Source organism: Heloderma suspectum, chromosome 6 (genome assembly GCF_057233095.1).
Source record: "Heloderma suspectum isolate Gila_16-S chromosome 6, 16-S_ref, whole genome shotgun sequence".
Taxonomy (NCBI): domain Eukaryota; kingdom Metazoa; phylum Chordata; class Lepidosauria; order Squamata; family Helodermatidae; genus Heloderma; species Heloderma suspectum.
This window is the reverse complement of record NC_139463.1, coordinates 41697969-41714521: the sequence shown is the minus strand read 5'-3', so window position 1 is coordinate 41714521 and position 16553 is coordinate 41697969. Positions and strand designations below refer to the sequence as shown.

Below are 16553 nucleotides of genomic sequence, written 5' to 3'. Positions count from 1 at the left end.
AGTGCCTTTCTGAACATATGTAGAGGGTAATCCCTGTGCCACTGAAAAGCTACAGCTACCGAGAGTAGCACCAAAGCAAGAATAGGGAGAGAAGGCCATAACAATGGAAACTTTGAAATACCGGAAAGGATCATAACACTTTCCAGCCGCTGGTGCGATTTACATTTATTAACTTGTACAATGTTAACAGCACTTGCTAGCACAATGGATTTCTGCACAATTAATTCTAGTTTCTGTTACACTAGCGAATGGACCCAGCTTTGCACATGTCAGAATAGCCCTTTCTTTGATTCAGTGAAGCCTTCAAGCAAAGTTAGATAGCTATCAGAGTTGAACACAGTGTGCTTGCCCTGTCTGAGTGAAGCCATGGCCACAGCCCCTGTCATGGTGCAGCCCCCATAGCCCTCTGAGGGTGGAGTCTGTCCACTCCCTTTCCTCCAGGGTGGTTGCCCCACAGCAGGTGATAGGGGGAAGCTGTATAACTATGTCCCTCAGACTATTCCCCCCGCCCCCCGGCTTCAAACTGTATAAACTTCAAAGCTATGTGCTGGTTAGAGAAGTGTGTCACCTAGTGACTGAAGATGGTCATGCAGGCTTCAAACACACAAACACATTAAAATTTGTTAAAATTAAGTAATGCAATTTTAAACCAAAATAACCCTGAGGTGTCAATCCCTGGGGTCCCCTTAGTATGCATACCAAGTTTCAGATGTCTGGGTTTCATGTTCTTGGAGCAATGGTACCGTCAAACAGACACACACACACACACACACACACACCAAAGCACACACATATCCTCCGTTATTATTATTGGTAAAAAAGAACTCCTGGTATTGTTTTTAAAAAGCAAACTATGCCCTTATCGAGCTAGGAGCCATCTATCTGGGGAACCCTGGAGGGCTGGATTGGGACCCCAGGTGGGTTGAATTTGGGATTTGGCTCCTGAGGTTCTGCACCCCTGTCTTAGGGGGATCAGGATGGCATCTGTTGAACACTGAGATGGACTACGGGTCTGGTCCAACAGTGTTCTTCCTGCATCCTTAGACTGAAGATGTGATGATGGCCATTAGCTTAGGTGCATTTAAAAGTGGATTAGACAAATTCATGGAGGTCTAACAATGGCTAATGGCCCTTATGGAACCTCCAGGTTTCAGAGGAAATATGTCTCTAAGTACCAGTTGCTGAGAAGCAATGGTGAGAGAGTGCTGTGGCCTTTGTGCTCTGCTTCAGGGCTTCCTAAAGGCATCCAGCCAGCCTCCATTTGGAAAAGATGCTGGATAACCAGGAATTTTGGGACTTGTTTCCATGACTACAGAAGGAGAAGGGGGGAGTAGCTCACCTGCACTTTTGTAGGAGCTGCTTTTGGTCCGGCAGGGCTCCACGAGAGTGTACATCGCACCATTCTAAGTGGCTTCACATAACTTACTTCTGGGAGAGGGAGGTGGAATGAACATCATCTGAGTGGCAGGGGCTGCTCAGCCAATAAGAGAGGCTTCCCCCACACCCTCCAGGCTCCATAAGGAAGGTGTGAAGTAGTTACTTCCCCTTGTGCGCATTTGTAAGACAAGCCTCACAAAGAGCCCCAAGCCTCATCAAACACAGTGAGTGTTACTTCTGAGTAGACACACATATGCTTGTGCTGGGAAAGGGTGGGGGAGAACACAGGGATGGGAAACCAGCCCCCTTTCTAACCAAAACGATACGGCGCAGGTTCTCTAACGAAGCTGTGAATTAGACTTTTAGTTACTTCCTAAGGCAATAAAGCAAACAAAGGAGTATTGGAGCCTTGAGATCGCACTTTACAGCACTTAGGGAATTGGGCTTTAAACTGTGCCATTTCAATTGAGGGGGATCTCTGTAAGTACTGGTTGTGGACATTCAGAGGGCAAGCAATGGGAGCTACTTCTGAGCAGACACTAAATGGTTTGTGCAGGGACAGGAAACACACAGGAAACTCCCCTTGACTGGGTCACGGTGAAAGGCACATGCACATCCCTGAGCAGGGCTAGCATATCCAAGGTAAACATAGGGGTTGGGGCACACAGCAACTATACCAGGGAGAACCCGACTTGAGGAAAGAATCAGACTTTAAGCAGTCTCAGGAAATCCGGTTGTTCCGTGATAAGCTCCGGGATGGCTGCTGGATGGCCACGATGTCATGTATCCCTAATGACCTCCACACAGAGTTCAGAGTAAATGTAAATCGCTCGTGGAAACAGACCCTTGGTGTGTTCCAGCAGGGCATATTTGATTGTTCTTATACAGAACTCTGATAAAACTAGAGCACCCTTTCCCAACAGTGTGCCCAGTGTTAGACTACAACTCCAATCATCCCCCAGCCACCCCGACCAATTAGGGATGCTGGGAGTTGAAGTCCAACAAATCTGGATGGCACTATACTGGGGAAGGCTGCACTAGAGAATACCCCTTGCATCTCTGTTCGCTCAGAAACTAACTCCAGCCAGTCTCTGCACATTTGGCGCTATAGGGAAAGTGTGTCCACAGACTTGCATTTCCTGGTGCCTTTCTTTTTTGCTACTAACCCGTTTGAGGATGTCAGAATACTTAAGTTCCTCCTTTTTTTTTTGCTTTCTTTCTCAAAGCCTGTTGAATCGCATGAGTGTTCAGTCCAGAGAACCAACCTCCTCCAATCCTTCCTTTCCACAAGCTCAACGAGTCCATAAATGCAATTAGACTTCAGTAAAAGATGTGCAAATCCCTCTTCCTGAAGGTCTTTGATCATCTTTCCTTCCTGCCCCCCTCAACCTTCTCCCCCACCCCACCCCAACCTTCTGCCACAAACAGCTTGTATAGCCACATTCCTACCAGTGGATTTGGAAGAAGGAAGCCGTAATCTTCAGAAATATGAAATCTCCTCTGCATGAACGGTAGCCGCTCTTTTGCATGCTCATTATTCATCTCCATCCTTATCAGAGTGCAGCCAGACTTGGGAGCTTGCTGTGGAATTGTGGGGCCTGCTGCACTAGATCCTCGCACTGGGTGCTGGCCAGGTTATAGGGGCAGTCTACAAATTACAACTGCTATGTGCTGATCGTGCAATGCGTTTCCTCTGCAACTCATGGTACTGAACCTTTGGCCTGGGTGTAGAATCATCACTGACCAATGGCCAGGGGAGCTGAGTAAACATCAGTGAAGGCTGCTGATAAGGCCATAAGTGGATCACGTTCTAAAGGAGAAGAGGGATGGGAGATTTTGAAAAGTGAAATACCGAAGGCACAAATGCAAACGATTCCACTGAGAAGGAAAGAATGGAAGATGTCTAAAGAAGCCAGCATGCCTGCGCAAGGAGCTCTCTCAAGAGCGGAGACTTTAAAAACACATGTACAGGAGATGAAAGGAGGAACATTCAACCAAGGATGAGTACATCACAGTAGCATGAACCTGTAAGGCTGGCGTAAGGAAGGCTTGATAGGCTGGAACACTGGGCTGAAAGCAACAAGATGACATTCAACAGGAAGTCCTGGATTTAGGTACGAAACAAAATCAAAGGCACAAGTATGGAATAGGGGAGATCTGGCTTGGCAGCAGTACATGTGAAAAGGAACCTAGATGTCTTACTGGATCACAAGCAGAATATGAGCAATCAGTGTTATAATGCACTCTTAGGCTGCATTAAAAGCAGGTCAGTGTTCAGATCACAGGAGGTAATCATTCTACTCTTTCCTGTGTTGGCCAAGTCACATCTGGAGTACTGTGTCCAGTTCTGGGTGCCACATTTTAAGAAGGGCATTGACAAACGGGAACGTGTCAGAGGAGGTCAGTCAGAATGATGAGTGGTTTGTAAACCAAATTCTATGAGGAACAGTTGAAAGAGCTAGGTGTATTTAGCCCGGAGAAGATTAAGGGAAGACATGATGTCTGTCTCCAAATATCTGAAGGGCTCTCAGGCAGAAGATGGAGCAGATGTGTTCTCTTTTGCTCCAGAGGGCAAGAGTAGAACCAATGGATGGAGAATGCAGGGAAGTAGATTTCAGCTTATTTATTTATTTATTTATTTATTTATTTATTTATTATTAAATTTATTAATCACGCAGCCACTCTGGGCGATGTACAGCGTATAATAAAACAGTTTAAAACAATAAAATTCTACAATAAAAACGTTTTCTAAAATACCCTAACCCACCCCAAATGCCTGCCTGAACAACCACGTTTTTAATGCACGATGGAAGCTCATTACAGAGGGGGCATGGCAGAGTTCCCTAGGGAGGGAGTTCCACAGAGTGGGGGCCACCACAGAGAAGGCCCTCTCCCTCATCCCCACCAGTCTAGCTGTCCTGGCTGATGGGACAGAGAGAAGGCCATCCGAGGCTGATCTTGTTAAGCGGCCTGTCTGGTGTTGCTGGAGGCGCTCCTTAAGATAGGCTGGGCCGGAACCATATAGGGTTTTAAAGATCAAAACCAACACCTTAAATTTGGCCCTGAAAACAACCGGTAATCAGTGCAACTCCTTCAGCACTGGAGTGATGTGATCTCGCCGGCAGCTGCCTTTAATCAGGTGAGCCGCCGCGTTCTGTACCAGCTGCAGCTTCCGAACTGTCTTCAAGGGTAACCCCACATAGAGTGCATTACAGCAGTCTAAACGAGAGGAGACCAGGGCATGTACTACTGATGGGAGCAGATGGTCGGGAAGGAAGGGGCACAGCCGCCATATCAGATGGAGTTGGTACAGCGCTGTCCGGCTCACAGCTGACACCTGAGCCTCCATGGACAGCTGGGAGTCCAAAATGACCCCCAGGCTGCGGACCTGGTCTTTCAAGGGTAGCCATACCCCATTCAACACCAGGTCAACATCCCCCAGCCTCCTCTTGTCTCCCACCAAAAGTACCTCGGTCTTGTCAGGGTTCAGCTTCAGCTTATTCCTCCCCATCCAGCCACTCACCATCTCCAGACATTTGGACAGGGATTCTATGGCCAACCTTGGTGAAGATTTGAATGAGAGGTAGAGCTGCGTGTCATCCGCATATTGATGACACCGCACCCCAAACCTCCTGATGATAGCCCCCAGTGGCTTCACATAGATGTTAAATAGCATCGGGGAGAGGATGGAACCCTGTGGCACCCCACAAGTGAGTGGCTACGGGTCTGAAACATCCTCTCCCAGTGCTACCCTCTGGTACCTGCCGGAGAGGAAGGACCGGAACCACCGCAATACGGTGTCTCCAATGCCCAACCCCTCCAGGCGGTCCAGGAGGATACCGTGGTCAACGGTATCAAAAGCTGCTGAGAGGTTGAGGAGAACTAGGAAGGGGCATTCACCCTTATCCAGAGCCCTCCTCATATCATCCACCAAGGCGACCAAGGCCGTTTCTGTCCCATGCCCAAGCCTGAAGCCTGACTGAAATGGGTCTAGATAATCGGTTTCCTCCAAGTGTGCCTTCAACTGCATCGCCTACCCGCTCAATCGCCTTGCCCAAAAATAGCAGATTTGAGACTGGGCGAAAGTTGATCAGAACTTGGGGATCCAAGGAGGGCTTCTTTAAGAGCGGTCTTATCACTGCCTCCTTGAGGGCTGATGGCATCACTCCCTCCTCAAGGGAGGCATTCACCACCGCCCTGATCCCCTCATCCAGTCTCTCTCTGCAGCCCATAATGAGCCAAGATGGGCAAGGATCAAGTAAGCAGGTGGTCGGCCTTACAGATGAAAGCACCTTGTCCACTTCATCAGGAGGAAGAAGCTGGAACCGATCCCACAAAACCGGTTTGCCACAGGCTGCCTCTTGCTCACTAACTGTATCCACAGCGTGCAGAGTAACACACCTAATCTGATCAATTTTATCTGCAAAGTGCCTTGCCAAGGCCTCACAGGAGGACTTAGAATGCTCCAGCGGTTCCGGAGCCACTGGACTGATCAGGCTCCAGACCACTTGGAAAAGCCTCCTGGGACAGCACTCTGCGGACGTGATAGAGGCAGCATAATATTCCTTTTTTGCTGCCTTCACCGCCACGTGATAGGCTGAAGATACAGCTCTAGCCCGTGTCTGATCGTCTTTGGAGCAAGACTTCCGCCACCAGCGCTCTAGCCGTCTCACCTCCTGTTTCAGAGCTCATAACCGTGGATTGAACCATGGTGCAGTCCGAGCCCTGTTCAGGGGAAGAGGGCATTTTGGAGCCACCTGATCTAATGTCCCAGTGATTGCGGCATTCCAGCCGCCCACCAGGGTCTCAACCGAGTGGCCGTTGGCGTGCCCCAGAGAATCCCCAAGCATGTTCAGGAATCCATTCGGATCCATAGGACGCCTGGGGCGGACCATTTTAATGGGTCCTCCACCCCTGCGGAGGGGTTGTGGAACCGAGAAGTCCAACATCACCAGATAGTGATCTGACCATGACAAAGGGGTGGTGGATATACCCCCAACTTCCAGATCACTCCCCGCTTCTCCAGAAACAAACACAAGGTCTAGTGCATGACCGGCTACATGGGTGGGCCCAATTAGAATATGGTGCAGCCATAGTCTCCATGAAGTCCCGAGGTGCTCCTGTGAGGATGGCCTCTGAATGTACGTTGAAGTCCCCAACACCAATAAGTTAGGGGACTGTACACGCACATCAGAGACCACCTCAAGCACCTCGGCCAGGGAGTCAGTCGTGCAGCGGGGTGGACGGTACGCGAGCAGAATCCCCAGGCTGCCCTTCGGGCCCAACCTCCAGTACATGCACTCAGCAACCTTAGTCTCCCAGAGATGGGGTCTGGTGAAGACCAAGGACTCTCGGTAGATAACAGCCACTCCCCCTCCCCAATCCCCAGCCCTCGGCTGCTGTGCATACGAACACCCGGCTCGACACATGGCCGCAAGAGTTGGAGCAGCGGCCTCGGCCAGCCAGGTCTCCGTAATACACGCCAGGTCTGCACCCCCATCCAGGATCATGTCATGGATGATGGAGGTTTTCTAGGTAACAGACCTGGCATTGCAGAGCAATGGATTTACGTAGACTAGATTTACGTAAAGAGTGGAGGAGACACCCTGGTAGTTGACGATGTCATGTAAAGGACCCGCAAATTTCCGTGAGTAACTAATCTCAATTGTAGGATAAAAGCCCCATGTGGAGAAGCCCTACATCCCTGTGAGCCCTGCCTCCACTACACCACTGCTGGTATCACTGTGGAACTTGCCTCTGTCTGGAAAGGTCTGCATATACGAGGCTGGGTGCATCCCGCAATTATACCACATGAGCACAAAATGCAGTATGGGAAGACTATGTTGTACCTGCTGCCATGCAGCTGTTAAAGATGAGCCTGTCAGAAAAAAAAGAGGTGGCAACCCTAATTTGGCACTGCAAACATGGTTGAATACACAGGGTTCCAAACCCAGACTTTGAAGAGCTAAGCACTTGGATGGACAGATCTGTCAGTTTTACTTTCTCCCATATTTGAATTTGTTTCATCTCAATTTCATTGTGTCCCATTAATTAAGAATTTGTGGATTTTGGTAAGTTCTTGTCAAAAAATGAACCCAGTGAGTTTTTACCCATCCCTAGCTATGACATGCAAATGGGTAATCCAGCACCATAGATAGAACATTCATAATGCCTCTGAAACAATGCCTTTCAATGGAACCAGCTCATCAGGATTTGGACATGCATGTGTGAACCAGTCCTTGCCATATGTAAAAAATATTAGGAGTGCACGAAAGCCACTTACCTGGTCTCGCAGCTTTTCGCGGTGTGGGGGAGGCGCTTCGCTGCTCTCCCCCCAAAGTTCAGGCCGGGGCAGGGGAGGCTTCCTGCCTCGCTCGGCCGAAATTCAGGCCGGGGGGGGAGGCTTCCCGCCTCGCCCGGCCGAAATTCAGGCCGGGGAGGAGGCGCCTCGCCCGGCCGCGAAATAAAGTTTAAAAAAAAAACGCCCCTGTGATAGGCTACGTGACGATTTACGTAGCCTATCACGGCTGACTTTGCAAATCTAGCCGTGATAGGCTACGTTAATCGTCACGTAGCCTATCACGGGGGCGTTTTTTTTTTTTTTACTTTTATTGGAATGGCGGCAGCGGCAGCCGGTCGAAAGATCGGCTGCCGCCCCCGCCCCTGACGAAGACCCGACGAACCGCCGCCGGGACCCGCCGCCTGGAGGGACATTCGGGAAAGGTAAGTCTCATCCCGCGGGGGGCGGGGGGGGCAGAGAATTTCTCCCCAAAACTTCTTCGGGGGGCCGAACACGTTGGCGCTCGGCCCCCCGAAGTTTCGGGGAGAAATTCTCTGCCAACCCTAAAAAATATACACTGCTAGATCACATGGACTGAATAGGGAGGCAAGGAGGATGTCAGGAGCTGCCTCTTGCAGTCCCCACCAATAGCCAACTCAGGACACAGACGAGGAATTCTTTCCGAGACTTTATTCCTTTATGACTCTTTCAGAATACTAGTAGCCAGCGCCAAAGCAAGGAACAGCACTGGGGAAAGATAGCTGAGTAGCCTAAGCTCCAGTTAAGGCAGTTGGTCCCCGTTTGAAGGAGAACCACGGGAAGACCCTAAACTTATGGGCTAGGGAGAGATCCTCCCTCTTTCCCTTGGGTCCTTGGGACGCGACTGTTGTTTGCGCACCAAACGAGCGCTACGCCTCCTTTTGGCACCCTCCATCTGTCGCTCCCTGCGTCTGTGCCAAGCGTCCAGCAAGCCCCCCTCCAGCGCTCTCGCGCTGCCAGGGTCACTATCTATCTCAGGAATGCCGGCAGGAGGAATCTCTGCCAGCTGCTGTGCCTGTGAGAGATGAGCGAGCTCCTCTCCCACGGATTGCTGTTCATCCTCAGAATCAGAACTGCTCTGGGGCTCTATGGGCTCAGTTTCCACCCTGACAGAGGGATTGCTCCCTGTCAGGGTTTGTTGTGGGTTGATATAATCAGTGATACCAGGGTTGGAGTTCGGGAGGGAGCAAGCCATCAGCCTGGCTGGGGCCAGAGGCAAATGGCATAGGCAGGCCACACAGCCAGGTTCCCAAGGCAGGTTGGAAGGAAGAGTGGAGAGCAGGAGTTCAGCCTGGCAGGACTTTCTCACTTGGAGATGAGTCATCCAGACGGAAGGACAATCGTCAGGGCTGAGGCTTTATAGAGACAGATGGAACTGCATTGGTTTCTTGGGTCGGCTCGTGGGCCTTAGAATGCTACCTAGGTGGTGCCTCTGAACAAGATAATTCATTCTGCAATTCCTTCAGCAGACTTATTTTATTGGTGGTGCAGGAGGGAAGGTGGTGGAGTCTCTTGTTGGCAGGAGACTCCGTCAGATCCCCAGCATCTCATGTTCCTTCCCTGTGTTCAACTCTTCCCCCTCCTGCAATGGCTGGGCTGAATAGACTTCATCCTCGGCTGTCAGTTCTTCCTCATCTCCTCGCCCCTCTCTGCCCTCATCTTCCTTGCTCCTTGCCCTGTTTCTGCCTTCCTGTCCAGTGTCTGGCCATGGCCCTTCGAAGGAAGCTGCTGCTCCTCCACAGACTGGCAAGGACACCCCTTCCCCAGGGACACCCCCCCCTCCAGTCTTATAAAACACTCTTCACCACCCCTTCCACCAGAAGAAGCCCCAGCCCCAGGCCAACCTCAGTCCCGTGGTCCAGCCAGTCTCACTGCCTGTCTCCTTTCCCCAGTAAGCTGAAAGATACCACACATCTTAGTTGAAAGTGTTTTTAGAACATACACATTTTATTGTAAAAACTGAAGCAGTAGCAAACAGTGTTTGCTTTAATAAATATACTACACAGAGAGATCCAAAATTTTGTTGTTGTTGTTGCTTTGCACTTCTTGGAGAGAAGAAACATCTGTTGCACCTTTCGGCAATCCAGTAACCCTGTCTACAACTTCTGCTGTTGTTGCCTATACGCTGTGATGCAAAGCAGAAAACAGAACAGAGAATCAAGAATATACATCAAACAGGAATTCAAGCAGACACTTCAGCTGCTGCATGCCTGCTACTACTTCCTTCCAACACATACAGAGCCATTCCCTGTGCTATGGACAGTTCAAAAGAGTTCATGTGGTGTACGTGACCACAGGGAATAACCCAGTGTTGGCTCCAGAACACGTGTCTAGGCTGGAGGGGGGCGGGGTGCCTAGATTCCCTGAGGCAGTTGCTGGAACAGGGGTCTGGAGAAGCTGAAATGGTAGGCAGAAGGTTCTCCTGCTCTGTTGACCGGGCAAGGGACAAGGGCAATGGCCTTGGTCTGAAGGCGCATGAGGCAGCCACCTTGCCGAAGCTAAGCAGGTCTGGGTCTGGTCAGTGCTTGGAAGGAAGACTAGGAACCACAAGCAGCCACCTTGAGTTCCACAATAGAAGGAAGGTGGGATATACATTAAATAAATATAAATTTATTTATTTATACATACATACATACTTACCAGGCCTGTCTGACCCAGAACCTTCATAGTGCCTCCCAGTCAGTAGAGCTGAGGTTGCACCGCTCTGGTTCAAAGACCTGCCTATAGAGAGTCTCAGGTAGGTCACTAAGCGGGTTTCCAACCTCAGGCCATAAGACAGGGGTGCTGAAGTTCTTCCAGCCTGAATTCCACCCCGAAGCTCTGGGGAGCTGCCTTCTGGTGGCGGCTGCAGCTCAGGGCAAAAGGGAGCTGGGCCAAAGGCGAAAGGGGTGGGGCCAAAATACCACCACATTTTTTCTTAGAGCTCTTACCGCCGGTAACTAAGCCTGAGGAGATGCATTTCAACCTCTGAGAATGGGGTTCTGAGAACCTGTGCAAATGCCAGGGAACCATCAAATAGTCAGGGCTTGGGGGAAAGGGGGAAGGACCAGAGGAAGGGTGCATAGCCATCTGGGAAACCCTAGAGAGCCGGTTTGGGGCCCCAGGCGGCCAGATTGGGGCCTGGGGTTCTGCACAGCTGCCAGAAAGGTTAGGTCTCAGACACCCTGCCAATGGGGACTCCTTCACCCTCTAAGGGGGCAACTCTTAAGACCTATTTTGCACTCCAGTGTCTCCTAGAGAGTGGGTAAAGCTGCTGTGCCTGGACACGCCTTCCTAATCCTTCACAGGGCAAGAGGATGATAAATGGGAGAGTTTTTAAAAAGAGAGAGCTTGGGGGTTATACCTGGGACTTTGTCAGCTGGTCCAAAATAGGGCAGCGAGGCAGTTAATGGGGACTGGCCAATATTATCATATTATGCCAGTATTTTTCCATCTGCACTGGCTGCCAGTCCATGTCTAGGCCTGATTCAAAGCACTAATATTAACATTCAAAGCCCTAAATGGCTTGGGGCCAGGTTACCTGAAGGATCATCTCCTCCCATATATACCTGCCTAAATGCTAAGATCATCTTCAGCTGTCCTTCTCTGGGAGTCCTTGCCAAAGGAAGTGAGGCGGGTGGCTACCAAGAAGAGGGCCTTTTCTGCTGGGACACCCCAGTTATGTGAGCTTCCCAGACAGGCTCACCTACATTGGGCTCTTTCTGGCACCAGGTGAAGGAGATCTCTTTATTTTCCCAGGCATTTTAGTCTTTTAGCTTTGTTGTTTTAAATCTGTTACTGTATTTTAAAGCTCTACATTGCTGCTAGGTTTTATTCTGGTTTTACTTTTATACTGTAGTTCTAAAATTTTAAATTTTGTGTTGGATTTTATGCTGTATTTTGCGGTTTTAATTGTTGTAAACCGCCCAGAGAGCTTTGGCTACTGGACAGTATAGAAATGTAATTAATTGATTGATTGATTAGTAATAGTGCTGAGATGAAAATCCAGACACATACACTACTATGGCCCCATTCATGGACTATGAAAGTGGGAGGGGAGACATTTTTCCTCTTCTCCTTAAAAATGCAATTTGACTGCCACTGCAAACAGGGGTGGTTGCCTTCTACTTCAAGGAGAAGACATAGCCTAGCAGAGATAGTCCATCACAGTAGCAAAGAAAGAAAATGCTCAAATAGGCCTGACAATCAAAACTGCAGCTATGAAATGATCATACGGCTTTCAGGATTTAAATAGGAAGGGTGATAGGAACATAGGAAGCTGCCTTATCCCGAGCCAGCCCATTGGTTCATCTAGCTGAGTATTGTCTGTTCTGATGGGCATGGCTCTCCAAAGTTTCAGACTGCTTTTTTTTTCAGCTCTATCTGGAAATGCCAGAGATTGAACCTGAGATCTTTTGCATGCAAAGCATGTGCTCTGCCATTAACCTACAGCCTTTTCCTTTTTCCTTCGGCCAAGAAAGATTGCAACTGTGGGGTTAGGCATAAGAACTTTTACCTTGCAGTGTTTGACCGATTTGCTCCTTGAGATTTAGATCTAAAGGGGAGGAAAATGTACATGATTTTTTTTAAATGTTATTTTAGGACACATGTAAAACATGAAGGCAATTCAAAAACTTTAAGGTCCAGTTCTCCAGCCTGATCACAGTGAATCACCTTGAGAAAGACCATTTTTTGCATTTAGCAGAATATCGAGTGGTAACGCTTTTCCTGGACTGTACCACTGCAGGCTCTAGGTGGTGGCAGACTTGCATGTTTGCTCCCCCATGGGGGAATAGTAAGATACATCTTACACTTAGAAAAAGTAGCCTGTCAAGGACATATGACTTTTCTCCATACATACACACTAAGGCAGGAGGTTTCAAAACTGTGTGTCATAACAGGGGCTGAACAACTAAAATGCCATGTTGGATGCATCCACTACTCTATACCTGTCCAAGCAGGGAGGCCTCTACAACACTGATCTGCTCCCACCAAATACATGGGCAGTGACATCATCCTGAAGGATACATCCCTGGTGCAAACTGCGCTCCAGCTGAAAGGTATGATGGAATCCCAGAAGCAACACCATGGTCCAGAAAGCACAGTCCCAATCCCCAAGCCAAACACAGACCCATCCCTGAACCGTGACAACAGGTAAGATGGGATGATGAGAGGCAGTATGTTACCTGGTCTATCTCACAGTTGCAAGGAGGGCACCAAGCCATAGTTCTGGCACCAGACTGAGAAAACACATCTATGTCTTCGTGACTGTAAGAGTGCAATATGCTTCCAATTTCATCCAGAAAAAGAAAAATGGAGAAAAAAGGTTGGCGCAACATTGCCCCAAAGGCTCTATAACAACTTGTGGCTCTCGAGATGTTTTGGCCTACAACTGCCATCCTCCCTCACCATTTGCTAGGCTAGCTAAGGCTGATGGGAGTTGTAGGCTAAAACATCTGGGGGCTGCAAGGTGCTCCCTGCTCTACAACCTGATCGTTAGGCAAACAAAATCAAGTTACCCTTCCGTATCATAATCTTCTTCCTCATCTTCTTCCTCCTCTACTTTCACATTTGAGAAGATGTCTCTTAGTTTTATGATCAAGACGACAGAGCCAATAGCAACAGGCAGGAAAACAAAGAAGCCTATCAGAAGCCAGTTCCTTGTGGTGGTATTAATGCCATGGTGTTTGCTCACAGCTGAACCTAGCAAAGATAAATAATAATAATATTGTGTTACACACTTCTCACTCCCCTGCACAGTCTACAGGAGGGCAGAAAAATTGCAGAGACGCAGAATGAATTTGCATTCAGAAAAGTGCATAAACTATGGTATTCACTGCCCAAAGATGTGGTGATGACCACCAACCTAGATGGTTTTAAACAGGATCAGACAAATTAATTGAAGAAGCCATCGGTGGCTACTAGCCATCATGGCTATTTGACTCCTCCAAGATCAGAGGCAGCATGCCTCTGAATACCAGCTGCTGGGGACACAAGCAGGAGGTTTCCATTGCACTCATGTGCATTGGGGCATCTGGTTGGTCACTGTGGGAATCAAGATGCTGGACTAGATAAGCCTTTGATCTGATCCAGACATTTACTGAAGAAGACATAGGACAGAAACCTGTGTCTGAAAACATCAACAGACAGGGTCTGAAGAACTGAGACCAACAGAAGTGACAAGATATTAAGATTTAGAACTTATCAAGTAAAGAGTAACAAATCACCAGGTCTGGACAGCATCCACATAAGAGTTCTTAAAAATGTGAAACTGCTATCTTCTAACAAAAGAAGCTTTCCCCTAAAATTAGGCTCCATATATTAGAAAACAGCCAATATAACACTGATTTTTTAGAAAGGGATTGGGGGAAAGTTAGTAGAAAACATTACTAAAGATAAAATTATCAAGCATATAGAAGAATAAGCTTTGCTGAAGAAGAATCAGCATTGCTTGTGCAAAGGGAAGTCCTGCCTCACTACCCTTTTTTGAGTTATTTGGGATACATTGTTTAAAATTAAATGTACTTTCTGACAAGTATGTACTAAAACTAATAAAAAGTCATGAAAAAACAACAACAAACCACTTCGGTATGTGCTATCAATGCTTCCTCCCAAGCCTCCCTTTTCTTCTTTCGTGCAGTCAGGTGGGGCCCAGCCCATTTTGCAGTGACAATTGCCTTTGTTGTTGCAAAACTAGATTGCGTGGGGAGTAGAGGGAAAGAAGTCATAATTATTTATCTTACCACAGTCAGTTCTCTCCCCAACCCCCAACATACTTCCCTAGTTGGGGCCTCAAAGTCTAGCAATACACAGCAAGATTGTAGCTGCCACAGCTTAAGGATTTTATTATATTAAGCAGTATATAAGTATTATAAATGAATGAAACAGGAAGCCTTCTTACAGTCCTTCCTGTCCAGAAGGATCCAACAGCTAGCCTGGGTGGGCAAAGTCAGTCCAGGGCCTGAGAATATTAAGCTGCTTTGGCAGATCCATAGTTCAGAAGGTCACTGCACAGGACAGCTGCACAAAGACCCCAAGGCTCCCCATTCGAGCCCCAGCAGCTCTTGAGAGTGGCTCACCATCTATGTCTGTTAGGAGGCCAGACTGTTGAGCTCAGTGCCCTATCTTGTGTCACACACTGCTAACGTGAAAGACTTCAGGGTGCTTGTATCTGCTTCCCCCGCAGCTGCCCCCCAAACTCTGGTTCTGTTGAACTCAGGCAGGCAGGCAGGGTGGGTGGCTGGGTGGGTACTGGCAGAGCAATGCAGTAGCTTGGCAGCAGCAGCTATAGGGACTGATTTCTTATAGCCACTTCCTTCCCCGTGCAGCTCCTTCAACCCACACTGGAATGCAAGCAGAGGCTCAGCACATTTTTGGAGGATGAGCCAACTTCATAGAGGAGCTGCCTGTGTCTAGGGACCGTGAGGCAGAACAGGGGGATCCTGGGCCCTCAGGGGAGATGGCGACCGACCCTTCTCCTCATGGAGAAGTTAGCCCCCTCTCAGACTCAGAGGCAGACGCTGAGCGGCCACCTGGCCTTAGGTAGTGCCTAAAGGTTCAGGGCTGGCTAGCTGCCGGACACAGAAGCACCTGCTGAGGAATAAGGATTCTTCACAAGTAAAGGTGTACTTGTTGGCAAGGCTCTGCTTCTGAGCAGACCATTCCTCCGATGGCACTGATGGCCTGTAGCTCTGCTCTGGGTAGGGCTCTGAAGGCTCAGGCTTAAAAGCAGTGGTGCTGTGGATCCAGGGCTGGCAGGGATGCAGCGCTGGCACTTTCAGATTAGCGGGGATTTTTATCTGCCACCCCCCTCAGAATCCCTTGTTCTCTCGGAGTTTAGCTGCAATCCTCACAGTAGCTGGCGGCAGGCAGGGGAGATTAATTTTCACAGCAACAATATATCCTTGTGAGCTCTCCTTGTATTTTGGGGCAGCTTGGTCTTGAACAGGCAGTTAAGACCCAACAGCTTTATAAAAGACCTCGTCCTGGCAGAGATGAAAACTGCTAGAACTGGTTTGTTGATACGGATCCACACAGCTGATTGCATTTTGGGCCTCTCCTTGGGGGCCTGGCTATGGGGACTGTGATGATGAACTCCTGCATTTCAAAACCTGCCACTACACCACAGCTTAAAAGCCTTCTGTGCTAGCCACAGAGTGCTGGAACAAAGTCTCTACACCAGTTCCCAGACTCCTGCCTTCTGTTTCCCTGATCACCTAACTCTTCTCTAGAACTCTCTGCACTTGGACTGTCTACTGACCTTGTACTGATATTTGGTACTGGTCCCAATCCTAACTAACTCCCTGGAGTTCTGTCCTTGCATCACTGCAGCAGGACACGGCCCAGCATATCCATCGGCACCAGTCATGGGGCTACAAATGCTATCAGCTTTGCTCCTGCTGGAATCCATCAGGCTCCACACCCTGACTTGTCCCAGGCTCTGCCCCTAGTCCTAACCAGACACCAGAATTTTTAAAATCAAAAGTTGGCACCCCTGATGGGAAAAGACCAGCTCAGCCCTTCTTCAGTGGCTCACTGAAATGGCTCTGGGAAAAAGCCATTCACCTACCTAGCTCAGTTTTAGAAAAGTTGATTGGGAAGGATTTTAACCAAATGAAAAATTCCTGCCAGTTCAGAACATATTAACATCTATATCCGCACTACGCACTTGTATTTATTTATTTATTTGATTGATTAATTAATTTAAAAAATTTCTCGGCTGCCTTTCAGGGCAGAAGCCTTCCCAAGGCGGCTCACAGCAATGAAATGCATTAAACCAGCTACAATATTAAAAGCAATAAAACATAAACACAATAGCAATAAAAGCAACAATAAATGCCAACTATAAAACCAGCCGCAACAGCAATAACAGCAACAA

At 48.6% G+C, this 16553-nt stretch overlaps 2 protein-coding genes across 7 annotated transcripts in view; both read right to left on the bottom strand.

Annotated features, from left to right (window-relative positions):
• The window catches only part of LOC146340694 (indoleamine 2,3-dioxygenase 2-like), a 47940-nt gene extending 44900 nt beyond the window's left edge, over nt 1–3040 (bottom strand). The window contains exon 1 of the mRNA XM_084807254.1: nt 2827–3040. Within this exon, the coding sequence (XP_084663380.1) occupies nt 2827–2925 (99 nt within the window). The 5' untranslated portion in view covers nt 2926–3040. The remainder of the gene's footprint in view (nt 1–2826) is intronic.
• A 6574-nt stretch (nt 3041–9614) lies between these two features.
• The window catches only part of LOC146340693 (disintegrin and metalloproteinase domain-containing protein 2-like), a 44526-nt gene continuing 37587 nt past the window's right edge, over nt 9615–16553 (bottom strand). For 4 of the 6 annotated variants that reach the window (XM_084808200.1, XM_084808202.1, XM_084808198.1 and 1 more), the window contains 3 exons: nt 14257–14368; nt 13195–13378; nt 9618–9821 (listed from right to left, as the gene is read on the bottom strand). In XM_084808200.1, the coding sequence (XP_084664326.1) occupies nt 9815–9821; nt 13195–13378; nt 14257–14368 (303 nt within the window). In that variant the 3' untranslated portion in view covers nt 9618–9814. Of the gene's footprint in view, nt 9822–12191; nt 12231–13194; nt 13379–14256; nt 14369–16553 lie in introns of all 6 variants that reach the window. The other 2 variants (XM_084808197.1, XM_084808199.1) reach the window with 1 other exon arrangement.